This window comes from Mercenaria mercenaria, chromosome 9 (genome assembly GCF_021730395.1).
Source record: "Mercenaria mercenaria strain notata chromosome 9, MADL_Memer_1, whole genome shotgun sequence".
Lineage (NCBI taxonomy): Eukaryota > Metazoa > Mollusca > Bivalvia > Venerida > Veneridae > Mercenaria > Mercenaria mercenaria.
Window position 1 is genome coordinate 26,793,021 of NC_069369.1, and position 13,914 is coordinate 26,806,934.

Below are 13,914 nucleotides of genomic sequence, written 5' to 3' on the forward strand. Positions count from 1 at the left end.
CCTACATAGTCACCTAATGATGATAAACAAGTGTGCAAAGTTTCAAAGTTGTAGCTCTTATAATTTTTGAGAAAGGTTGACCTAAACAAAATTTTCAACCAAGAAACTCAAATTTTCAAAGTACGAAACGGGCCACATTTCTGACAAAAGGCAAATCAGAGTTATTGTTTTTGGCTTACATATTCACCTATCAATGATTATGAACTGTGCAAAGTTTCAAAGCTGTAGCACTTACAGTTTTTGAGAGAAGGTGGACCTAAACAAAACTTTTAACCAATGCCGAAGATCAAGTGATGACAATACCTGGTAGACTTTTTTTCAACAAGAGCTGTCACAGGAGACAGCGCGCTCGACTATTTCGATGCTGGATAGTGAAACTGGGCACATCTGAGGAAACTAGAGCTGTCACTGGAGTGTTTAATGACTCCAATTGTGGATGAAGATATTGCACTATAGCCTGAGTCTATGTCAAAAATATCAACTTAAAGTAATAAGAGAGGTAAAGATAAAATGTATCAAAACACTATATAAGTATATCCTAAGCAAAAAGGGGCATAATTCATTAAATATTGGTGCCAGAGTTATGCAGCTTGTGTCATATAGTGTAGGTGATGATGTTGAACAACTATTTTAAGTTTGAATCAAATCCATTCAGTAATAACAGAGACAGAGTGAAAGTGCATCAAAACTTTAACCTAAAATTCTAAGTAAAAAGGGGAAATAATTAATGAAAAATTGGTGCCAGAGTTATGCACCTTGCATCATATGGTGTGGGTGATGACGTTGAACAACTATTTTAAGTTTGAATCAAATCCATTCAGTAATAACAGAGACAGAGTGAAAGTGCATAAAACTTAAACCTGAAATTCTAAGTAAAAAGGGGAATAATTCAGGAAAAATTGGTCGCAGAGTTATGCACCTTGTGTCATATGATATGGGTAATGATGTTGAACAATTGTTTAAGTTTGAATCAGATCCATTCAGTAATAACAGAGATAGAGTGAAAGTGCATAAAACTTAAACCTGAAATTCTAAGTAAAAAGGGGAATAATTCAAGAAAAATTGTGCCAGAGTTATGCACCTTGTGTCATATGATGTAGGTGATGATGCTGAACAACTATTTTAAGTTTGAATCAAATCCATTCAGTAATAACAGAGGTAGAGTGAAAGTGCAACAAAACTTTAACCTGAAATTCTAAGTAAAAAGGGAGAATAATTCATGAAAAAATGGTGCCAGAGTTATGCCCCTTGTGTCATATGATGTGGGTGATGATGTTGAACAACTATTTCAAGTTTGAATCAAATCCATTCAGTAATAACAGAGGTAGAGTGAAAGTGCAACAAAACTTTAACCTGAAATTCTAAGTAAAAAGGGGGAATAATTCATGAAAAAATGGTGCCAGAGTTATGCCCCTTGTGTCATATGATGTGGGTGATGATGTTGAACAACTATTTCAAGTTTGAATCAAATCTATTCAGTAATAACAGAGATAGAGTGAAAGTGCATCAAAACTTTAACCTGAAAAGCTAAGTGAAAAGGGGGGATAATTCATGAAATATTGGTGCCAGAGTTATGGCCCGTATGTCAGATGATGTGGATGATGATGAGGAATAAGTATTTCAAGTTTGAATCAAATCCATCAAGTAATTACAGAGATAAGTTGAAAAAAGAGAAAGTGCACCAAAACTTTAACCAAGGTGGGGACGCGGAAAGACGCCGACGCCGGGGCGAGTAGGATAGCTCTCCTTATACTTCATATAGTCGAGCCAAAAATCAGAATGAGCTAAAAATGTTACTTTGCATGTCTTCTGAATCTTAGTATCAAAATACATAAACTTTACAATATAGTCAAATTATTTATATAAAAGTCTTATGCAAAGAAGGAATTTGTGTTTGTAATCATATCAATTTAAAGTTATTTTGTCTATAAATGCCATGCTGGTGCATATCAAACTTAAACATTCATACTGGAGAGATGCCTCACTTATTGCACATTCTTAAAGTTTCATATTTCCGTGCTTAGATATAGACAAAAGCCTGCACCTTCATTAAAATCAATATATATGCAGATATTAATTCATATTTAATACTTCTGTACATTTCTGAATCGGAAGTAGTCCTGTTCAAGAAGAGTGATGCGGAAAGGTAAACTCTGTGACTAGTCAACAACAAAGCTAGGATTATGGGATGTCTTACTATTAAAATATTCAGATCAATATCTATTGTAATATTCAAAATAACTGGAAGAAGAAAAGGAAACTATTGGTAAAATTGTAGAGAAACAAAAAATGTCTCTGAAAAAAATCCTGGAGATGATCTAGTAAAAGCTGTAAATTGTATGACAATATATAAATATCTAAATATATGTCTGCCTACAAACATACACCCATAACAGTAAAGCTTTATCAAACTTATATACATCAGACTGGTTAAGGTGTAGGCCGCTCAACCCGGGGCTCATGGGTTCTGGATTCTGTTGATATATGTACGTAAGTATGGTTGAGATCAACGAAAAGATACTCTTGTAACTAAACAGACACTGTCTTTCTATAACATGTTTTATTGAAATACTCCAAACCAAGACAGAAGGATGGACAGATTAAACATGGAGCCATAACTTTTGTTCCTTGGATAATCTCAACCACATTTCCCTATATCAGCAGTATAAGCTTTACTGAAATATGCTACTCCAAACCGTATCTTATATATATGTGGCTCCAGATGGATGGGATGAAATCTCTGTACAAGTACAAAGGACCAAAACCTGTTTTACTTAACCCTTAGCCTGCTGCAGGCGAATTTAACAGCCTTTGCAAACAGCTTGGAACCAGATCAGACGCCGATTAAATCGGCGTCTGATCAGGTTCCAAGCTGTTTGCTACTCTGACAATATTTCTTCCAATTTTGGAGCAAATTGAATGAACTTTACAATTTAAGCAGAGGACATTTCCAGCAGACGACAATTTATCTAGCATGCTAAAGGTTAAGCAACCTCAATGAAACATGCAGGTCTGCATTTTCCCTACAGAAGTTGAACATTTGTACCATGTTTTATTGAAATACTCAAAACCATTCATTAGATCTTACATAGCTCCGAATGTGTGGAATTTTGAACAGAAGGACCACACCAAAAGTTATATCTGTCCGTCCTCAGCGGGGAATAACAAAATAGGTGTGCAGGATAAAATACTACACATGTAATGGATTTCAGACACTGGGGAAATTTTTATACTACCTTGCTTTTTGGCTAAATGTTAACAAAAATCATGGAAAATCATAATAACTACAAGTTCATACATGACATCCTATGAAACTATTTTTATTCATAATTGGGGGACTACTACTACTTTTCATTAACTTCTGATTGAAACTGAATTCCAACCAACAAGTAAAATTTCAATTAATTTTATACTTATCAATAAATCTTAAATTACTTTTGACCCCTAAACCACAACAAAAATAACTACTGTAATTTTGTAAATCCCCACTGGACAAGAAGTAAGCTTATTATCATTTTGATAGGTGCAACACTGAGTATGAACTTCATTTTAAGTTGACTGCTAGGCCTACTTTTCTAACAAGATCACTTTATGATATGTTTCTGTCCAATAAAATCTTGGTTACACTGAATATTCATTCAAAGTGAAAATACAAATGTCATCAATAATTCAGATCAATAAAAATTCAGCAAAGCTGACATAGCTGATTAAGACTAGATGTGTGTCCACAGGACACTGGTGCCCCTACGTGCTGTCAAGTTACCACATTATTTCTTTTTGAAACAAACTTACCCGCTCTCTATAACTTTTTCCAGCATTTCAAGATCCTGTCTGTTCAGTGCCTTGTGTAGATGTTCTCCATTCATAGGCTCCTCTGTGGAGTGAGAATCAGATAAACAGTTATTACTCATTGTCATATAATGATAATTTTCACACAAAAAATACTACCAAACAGGCTCCTTTGAGGCAAAGGTCTTAAACATCAGTAATTCACTGTCTAACAGTTTACAATAATATATCCGTTACAAACTTTTTGCAGTAAATTCTTGAAATCTCAGCTTAAAATTTGACAAATTTTATGACTCCAGATTCACACTATAAATAGAATAAATAAGATCATCTGTTATATTAACCCCTAGTTCCGTTTTTTTTTTTCAGACAGATCTTAGATTACATATGAAAAACTTGTTTACACACAATCCCTTGATCTTCTTAAACAATAAAATAACATTTTGACTTCATTATACTGATGATAAACATATGTGTGTTGTATTATACAGACAAATAAAAACCCATAGTAAATTAAAGCATTTTCATAAAGGGGGGATTACATTGTAAAGATTTATGATGCAATGACACATAACTCTTGGAGACAATCAAGATTATTTCCTCTTCATTTAATCTTTATAAATGGAACTGACCAACAATAGATTAATACTGCAATACAATGCTATAATCTGGTTTAACAAACAGTTATATATTTATGAACCTAATTATATACCTTAATCGGGGATTATTATTTTAAAAGTAATAGATTTTATAAGCAACACCAATTAATAACAATTAAGTGCATGAAAGGAATGGTAAAGTACAAAATGAATGAATGAGCTAAAAATAGCTTCCCTGACACATACACGAGCAGCATGCTGCTACAAATAATAATTATACTTTCAAACTCGTGTTTGTTTTTAAATATTTCATTATCAGACAATTAACACATTGCACTTTAAGTGATGCATCTGGAAGTCTTCCATTCTACCTACCGTACTAACAAATTACTTTGTTACCGGTAATGAAATATATCTGGACCCAAGTTTTCATTTTTAAAAAACCCTTTCACCATATAAATGAATCTTAAATAGAAATTGGTTCAAGCAGTTCAATTTCTTCAACCTTAAATCTTGAAATTTGAGAATGCTATGTGTTCCTTTTTTGTCTGATAGGACCAAAAATTTTTAATACAAGGTATGACCTTTCAGTTTTAAGATTCTGTCAAGATATAGCTAACTACCTGTAAAATCATAAAAAATAACTTTAATTATACTGAGCTTTGACCTGCATTTCATTGAAATTATGCTAAGATACCACCACTGATATTTTATGGTGCTCTTATAAACTTCCTTATAACTTTATAAGTATAAAGATTTCAGGTATTTGCGACAAAAAATTACATAAATTGACTTTTGGGTTGTCCTGATTTATAATGATCAAGTTAAGGTCGTTTGAAAAAACAAGTTTGACGTCATCAATTTCTAAATCGAAGCCGCTTTTGTGTATTATCTAAATTAGGATTTCTAGCTAGCTTAAAGGTGCTAAATCTAATTTAAACAAGAGCACCGCCTTGCGGGTGCTGACGCTCATCTGATTTTTTTTGTGTAATAGAAATATTGTCCTACCCATGATTTTCTAAGTCTAAAAAGGGCCATCATTCTTGCAAAAAGCAGGATAGAGTTATGTTTCTTGATGTACAGTGTCCACTTATGATGGTGAAAAACTGTTGCAAGTTTTAAAGCAATAGCTTTGATAGTTTATGAGAAAAGTTGACTTAAACATAATACTCAACCAAGAAAATGATTTTCTAAGTCCAAAAGGGGCAATAATTATTGCAAAAAGCAGGATGGAGTTACGCTGCTTGCTCTACAGGGTCAGCTTATGATGGTGAACAAGTGTTGCAAGTTTTAAAGCAATAGCTTTGATAGTTTAAGAGAAAAAAGTTGACCTAAACATAAAACTTAACCAAGAAATCTGATATTTTCTAAGTCCAAAAGGGGCCATAAATCTTGCAAAAAGCAGGACAGAGTTATGTTTCTTGCTGTACAGGGTCTGCTTATGATGGTGAACAAGTGTTGCAAGTTTTAAAGCAATAGCTTTGATAGTTTAGGATAAAAGCTGACCTAAACATAAAACTTAACCAAGAAAATTGATTTTCTAAGTCCAAAAGGGGCAATAAATCTTGCAAAAAGCAAGATGGAGTTATGTTTCTTGCTATACAGGGTCAGCTTATGATGGTGAACAAGTATTCCAAGTTTCAAAGCAATAGCTTTGATAGTTTAGGAGAAAAGCTGACCTAAACATAAAACTTAACCAGGCAACGCCGACGCCGACGCCGACAACCGCTCAAGTGATGGCAATAACTCATCATTTTTTTTCAAAAAATCAGATGAGCTAAAAACATATTACAAAATTTCACACTTGTTAATATTCTGATACTGATTTATTTGAGGAACAAAAAGAGCCTGTTAAATTGAGCTACGGATCTCTTTAGAAATATGTTTTTATAATTTTTTATGAAACTTTGTAATTACCTCCCCTTCAGATAAACTGTGGATTTCTTTTAATTTCCATCAGATTTCCTTATAAATACTTACATTTGGTAGCTTATATACCGTATTTTGGTGTGTATAGGTCGCGGTAATGTATAGTCCGTATCTAATTTTTGCTCTGGAAATGGTCGGAAAATTTAACTTCTAGCGTATTAGTCGCAGTTAAATTTCGGATTTTTTCCCAAGCAATATTTAATATTTACCGGCAAAAGTTATGGCGGCAGCCATATTGATGCCGCGGACTGAATTATTATCAGAACCTGATTGGTGGAAATCGGACAGTGTTATTTTCGTTCCCAACCGTTTCGTACCAACAGTAGTATCGTAACAGACTACATCAAAGAAAAGCGGCTTTTTGACACTAATTGGCAGCAGACGGTTTGCGTTTACATTCTCTTATCATGCAAGTTTAAGTGTGAATTGTTTGCACAGCAATTATAACACCTTTCTGTGTCATGTAATTAACCACGTTCTTTTGATTCTGAGTAAAAACATTAACAAAATATCTCTGTTTGGATTTATTTCTTTTATTTAAAAATCAAAAGTAAAAAATTATCTTTCAAGTTTTTTAATACGCTAAGAATTAGTATAAACAATGTTTGGAATGGAGGACGGATCTGTCCGGATTTTATCCAACCCGGAGTACATGTCAATGGCGTCCAGTAAAACGAAAGTAGAAACAAACGTAATTCAGACTGCAAAAACATCTTTGAATTAAAGTCATTCGTAATTTTAATAGTCTGTATGGGTTATTTACGATATATTTTATTGAAAGTAACCGCTATTGGTTGAAAAGCCGCCGATATTGATATTTTTTATCCATTTCGTTCGTTCGTAACAGATGCACGTAATTTTGCGAGAGCTACGGTCAGAAAATTGGCCCGAAAAAGAAAAACTGTTGGCAATGTTCTGTCGTATAGGTCGCAGGAACTTTTTCAGGCAGCAATATGGGTAGAAAAAGTGCGACCTATACACACCAAAATACGGTACTGGGAGAGTGCAACTGGAAAGTTTAACTGCTTGTAGCTTTAGAATTAATTTATTTTCAATATATCTTGGTTGCATGAATAGTTTATATTAACTTATTTTAGGCCGCTTGTGAAACAAGTTCTACAACTTATATTAATCACTCTCGACACCTCATTCCTGATGGAATCCATCGCCACGAGGGTTTGAGAGGGGAGGCCAGTTTCCCTACTAATGTCGAGCACCAAGCAAGAGAGATACTGGTACCAATTTTCACATCTTTGCCGGGGATCAAACCCACGACCTCCTGCACTCAAAGCGGATGCTCAACCACTAGGCTATCGAGGTGATTTGGTTGCATGAATATCAAGTGCTCAATGAAGATGAATTGTAAACAAATCTATTGTACGCCACATATCAGACTAACCACCTTTAAAGCAATGTGAAAATGTTAAGCTCATTATGTGCACTTAATATTGCACTTCCAATACCGCAAAGTTCAAATGTCCCTGGAGATAAAAACTTCTTGTCGTAAGCAGTTTGTTCACAACATATAACCTATCACTGTTATGCAATATAATTCATGGTCTGCATTAATGTACCCCAAAATTAAATGTTTTTGTTTCAACATTTTCATAGATTTGGTTTGGGAGCAGGGTATAAGATTCTAACAAGATTCTTTATAACTGTGACTGAAACTCAAAAATTTTTCATTCTTTGAAATGATTCTGAAATTGAAATTCATTGAATGAAAAACAGTACACATGCAAAAAATGTGACTTTTGGCAAAGCAAAAATGTTTTCTGCTGACATTTAAGACATTCAAACGTTTGCAATGTTCTGGTGAAAATGTCAAATAATAACAAGGCTTATAAGAAGAATGTCAAATATAAAGTTCAATCCATGCGTAGGATTCTGTCTAGACACACATTACCTGTCACATATACTGATTTTGCATAAGTAATATATAATGTTTCTTGCATAAAAATATCCAGAAATGAGATATTATTTAAAACATGTTACTAGCAGTAATAAGTATTAAACTTTAACTTATTGAGTAATACCCCATTCACACATACGGCGCGGATAGCTACATCTAGCCACGGATAGAAACGTAGTAATCTGATCAATCCGTATCGATGCGTACCTGAGCTGTACCTTAAAGTAGTAACCCGTATCAATCCGTACGGCTCAGGTACGGATCGATATGGATAACTACGTTTTTATCCGTAGCTAGACGTAGCTACCTGCGCCGTATGTGTGACTGTGGTATATGTGTGTAATAAAATTATCGATCAATATTAAATTTGTAATCAAAACATGTAAACATTTAAAGTAGCTTTAAATGTGGATAACTGTACTTCTTCCTCTATAGATTTTCATTTAAATTAAACATTAAGAATATAAACACTGTCCTTAAAATTATCAGAATTTTATCAGGACTCACGTCACTCATTCCCAACAAAAGATTTTGCCCTTATACAGGCAGCAGTTAAATTTTGATAAAACATGACAAACTGTTGATAATTTTTTTATCAAACACAAAAAAGTGTAATAGTTAAAATGGATATCTACTATCTGCTTAATCATAATGGCCATAAACATTAAAATTGTCAAAACAGCCATAGTATTAATTTTACTTACTGCTAAATGTTGACATAGAAAAGCAGTTTTGTTACCAACATTTTGCAGGTAAACAATATTAAGGTGATATATTACCCCACAATATAACAATCATGTTTACCAAATATACAAACAATATCTTCACTTACTGTCATAGTCTGTTCACAGATTATCAAGTATAAAATCATGTTAGCTTAGTTTTTTTCTTGAATTAACAGTGAAAATCTTCAGCTTATCAAACTGCATACAACTAAATTACATGTGTCATTTACAAAAAAATTTTTTTTTATCTTAGGGTATATCAAATAATATAAGAACAGTCGGTTAACCAAACCTGGTGAATTTCATGACATGCAATGAACACTGCATGTTATTTCCAAAAATTGAAAGTGATGGTCAGTTTGTCAGGACAGTGAATTATTGAATTTTTAACCCCCAATAATAAAAAAATTGTTTTGTTAACTGGTTAGTAAACCTTAAGTATGATCTTAAATAAATTCTGGTAAAATGTTGAGTCAGTATTACTCGGTAACTTACTTGTTGTAGAGACTTTGACATGGGCACTCCAGTCACTGTTACCAGCATTGTTCATCATACGCATTCTGTACTTGTATTCTGAACTGGGGTCCAAACCAGATACCGTATGTCTCTTTGCATAACCTCTGAAATATTCAAAACAAACATCATTTGAATATTTATGTAAACTTTGAAATAAGTATGCCTGACTTACCACTTGTCACATCATTCCATCTGTGTCTTTGCATGTGCTCAGAATACACCCTATTCACAAAGAGAGGAATACCTCCTATAGATATGATATACCGGAGTACCTTTGTTTTACAGTAACAACAATGTACAGACACTGCTATGAGTAGTGACTTGACATTTTAAGTTTTATTGCATGTTTGGTATCAAATGCCTGTCCTTTACCCTTACCCTGCAACTCGGAATAAACACAAATCCCACAGGGGTCCATAACAGAGCAAGGGTATATATGGAGATTTTTGGAAGTTCGTCAAATTGTTCAAAAGGTCCTTTTTGATGTTGTCTAAAAGTGTCAGTATATACCTCAGATGTTAGATATTTCCGTATTTGACAGCTGCAGACCTAGCCATTTCAGAAATAGTTTCAAAATGAATTTCGTGTAATGAATGTTGATTCTACATAAGCATGAAAGGGCCATCAGACGCTAATACGTTTTATTCTAATATGACTAACAATGCTTTAATCATCACAACGATATAATGTTGACGTCATGTCAACGTGATATTTAGCGCCATGTACGCAAGACGTATTACCATTTCTGGTCCTGCCGTGTATAAACAAAGACCTACTATTGGCGCCATGCTTGCGCGAAGAAACAGTTCCATCATATTTGATATAAATTTTACAATAAAGAACATATTAGAATCGAAATAATTTATAGCAAAACAGTGCTTTATCACTATTTATACACTCGGGCGGTTATACGTCGTCCGTAATAATTTCACTAGGGCTGTGCCCTCATTAAATTATTACGTCCAACGTATAACCACCCATCGTGTATAAATAATGATAAAGCACTGTTTTGCTATATATTATTTCTTAATTACGTTACAGGCACGGAAAGGATAATTATGCTGTTCAATTTTTATGGAAAACAACTTCTTTTTTCTATCATTTGGTGATGCTCCATTTTTTGTACAAAAAGTCCAAATATATCTTGGTAGCAGACAGGTTTAAAACAGCTTAATTTAGACATGAAATAAATCACAACAATAAAGCACAACAGTTGGGACTTAGAAACTGCTGACTTTACATTAAAATCTGCGAAACTGCAAAAAATAACTGTTTTTATGACAAAGTCTTCCATGCTTCTTAAAATAACAGAAAATCAATGTATTAATACAGCATGCTGGGCAAATTGGGCAGATGAAAATAGAAAGAGCAAGCTAAAATCAATAGACTACCAGCCTACAAACAGAATTTGATTGCTTGTAATTTGCATGTACAGATTTAAGTGCTGTATTGAGCTGCAGGTATATTTACTGTTCTAATCAATCAATGACACTTAGAAATCAAGGTACCTAACTGCACTCCTTAGCCTACTAAATGAAATCAGAAAACATGGCTGCAACAACATGACAAGAAATATAATAAGAATCAAGGTACAGATATTTCATGACTATATGCCAATATCGTGCTATTGTCAAGGTCTGGAAATAACAGAATATTCTAATGTCATTTCAAAACCTGAAAAGTCCGCAAGCTACGAAAAAAATTGAGGAAGTTTAGCAGGGGTATTTTTCAAATCTTTTGTATTTCTGGATTTGAATGTTTACAGATATATTTGCGTAATTAAGAATTTGCTGCTTGTAGTTGATTATATTTCTGCAGATACTGCTGCTCAACATTAATGTCTGTTCCAGTGTAGCTCTGTTTGCATGCAGCTCTGTTCCAGTGGTTGCTATTCCAGTGCAGCCCTGTTCAACAGTTGCTCTGTTCCAGTGTACCTCTGTGTAGCCGTAGCTCTATTTGCATATAGCTCTGTTCCAGTGTACATCTGTTTAGCCATTGCTGTTTGCATGTCCCACTGTACCAGTGTTGTTCTTTTTACCCTTGGCTCTGTTCCAGCGAAGCTCTGTTGAGCGATCTCTATGTTTGCCCATTACTGTGTTTGCGGAACAAAACCAAGGTGCAGATTACCCAATCTAGATAATGCAACTGGACAAGGGCTTAAACATGACGAATTCCTAATTGAAATATCTTTCAATGCAACATCTTCTTAGCAAATTATTGCTGTCCATTAAAACGTTCATCAATCCTGATTATAACTTGCAGATCAATCACAAATCAATTTTGATATTGATTTTGCTCCAAACATCCTCTCTATTGTCCAATAAAAAAGAATACGAGTGACGTAGCCAGACACATTTCCTCAAGCTTTTTATCTGGCATGATAAGTTTTTTCAAGACATAATCAATTAAACAAGCAATAATGACATTGTTGTGTCAGACTAGAGCAAACAAATCTTTAAAAAGCAGCCAATAAATCACTCTATGGTCTTAATATGGGACTCGTCTTACAATTCAAGAGCTCAAAAAGCGATGTTAAGTTTGACCTTTGAGCTCCATTTGTAAGTTTAATTTTTAACCTTTGAGTTACCATCAGGAATTGCCCCCTGCCCATTGTCTCATGGCCACTTATCTCCATAACATGTTTCAAGTCATTTTAAGATATGCTCAGGACACCAATTATGACAGGCAGACGCATATATGGCATCACATTGTATGTCCTGTTATTCCAAAATGAAATTTAAGAACAGCACATTGTTTGAAGATATTTCTTATTTTACGCTCTGATTTTCTAGCTCTAGCAGTCATTTTGTTTTCAATAAATCAGAGCAATCTGAACACCATCCAATGTGTTGTGCCGAATTACTTCAAAATTGAGCCAACAGTTTCTGAAAAGATTTTTGAAATTTTTACTATACAAATGTACTGAAGAAAGAGCACACTCTCTGGCTGCACTGTCGTTTTTTTTATGAAACAAAATCTGAACACTCTAAAACTTACCTTATACATTATTAAAGAAAACATGTCCTTTCTGCTGGTATCTGTTTTTAATGAAGTGGAATAAAACTCAAGGAATTTGGTAGAGGGTCGCACAAGATACATTTTTGTGAAATGTGCCAGAGTGGGGGTGTGGAGGCTTTCTTCCGAAATAGGAATCATTTATGACCCAAAACTTGGATATAAAACCAGCTGTAAAGAAACACAGCATCAATGCAAACCTTTGGCAAAAAATCATTTGAGTACAAGACATAAGATTATTCTTTCTATCTCACACATTTTAAAATTGTGTAAATATATAGACCGAGTGGCACTTAAATTTCTGCTGTAATATAAAAAGCTTAAAAACAAATTACACCCTTTTAAATAGACATTGGATTACTCATATTCAAACATAAGTGAAAAACAAACTATGAGGCACGTTAATTTTCCCTTTTTGACAATACTGGGATATACTGGCTATACAAAACTTTGAAAAATTGAATTGATGACTTAAGAAAAATCTTGAGACATACAGATCTTAAGTTAAAGGTCTAAAATTTTATTGAAAGCTAATGTTCTCAAAAACAACAATAGTTGTCACTTTCAGTAACAAATGCCCTCGAAGCATGCCCAAGAATGCTACAGTTGTCAGGCAAAATATAACAGAATAGTTTAGGTGTGAATTTTAAGCCATTTAATATAAAGGATGTAAAAGGATAAATATATGTGCTATGATTGTACTTTAAGTTCAGTGTGGCAAAGGCAAACCCTTAGCTGTGATAAAGGCAAAAGTTAAATAAAATAAAAAGTTGAATAGTGACCTTGACCTTGACGCGAGAGACCCGGATCATGCTCATAGCATATTCTCAGGCTAAAGTAGTTATTTGCACAAAATGACTTCTAATCCATATATAAACAACAAAAACAAAAATAACGACTGGATGCAGAAAACTGTGTTGTCAAATTATGACCTTGACCTTGTCCCAAAACATCACATGACATGACACACCCTTAGGATTAGATGGACATTAATTTTGTGCAATCTTATTTCAAAATCCCTCCATGTGGCAAACAAGTATGAACAGGACACAAAAAAAAAATCACACATCATTTTGTGACCTTGACCTTGACCTGAGAGACTCAAGTCATAAGCGCGACACACCTCAATATGGTTAACATTTGTGTCAAATCATTTTTCAACAGCATCACATTCATGTAACGGAAGGCAATTTATTAAACCAAATCAGTGTTCCTGAATTTTGTACTAGCATGAACCTGCTCTCTACAAGTAACTGCCAACTTCACATGAATCAGAGGTGGAGGACAGAATAACTTCAGAGATGGTATCTTTTAAATTATCAAATTGTCATGGAATATATGCCTCGCCCAGAGATCAAAATCATTGAACCCATGATCTGTAGTTGTGCACTCTCCCTACATACTGGTTCAATGATTTTGAAAATCTGTT

General features: G+C 34.0%; 1 protein-coding gene across 5 annotated transcripts in view; it reads right to left on the bottom strand.

The window, feature by feature from the left end:
• LOC123546770 (fibronectin type 3 and ankyrin repeat domains 1 protein-like) overlaps positions 1–13,914 on the bottom strand; it is a 75,007-nt gene that overhangs the window by 19,405 nt on the left and 41,688 nt on the right. For all 5 annotated transcript variants that reach the window (XM_053551083.1, XM_053551082.1, XM_053551085.1 and 2 more), the window contains 2 exons: positions 9,450–9,574; positions 3,793–3,874 (listed from right to left, as the gene is read on the bottom strand). In XM_053551083.1, the coding sequence (XP_053407058.1) occupies positions 3,793–3,874; positions 9,450–9,574 (207 nt within the window). The remainder of the gene's footprint in view (positions 1–3,792; positions 3,875–9,449; positions 9,575–13,914) is intronic.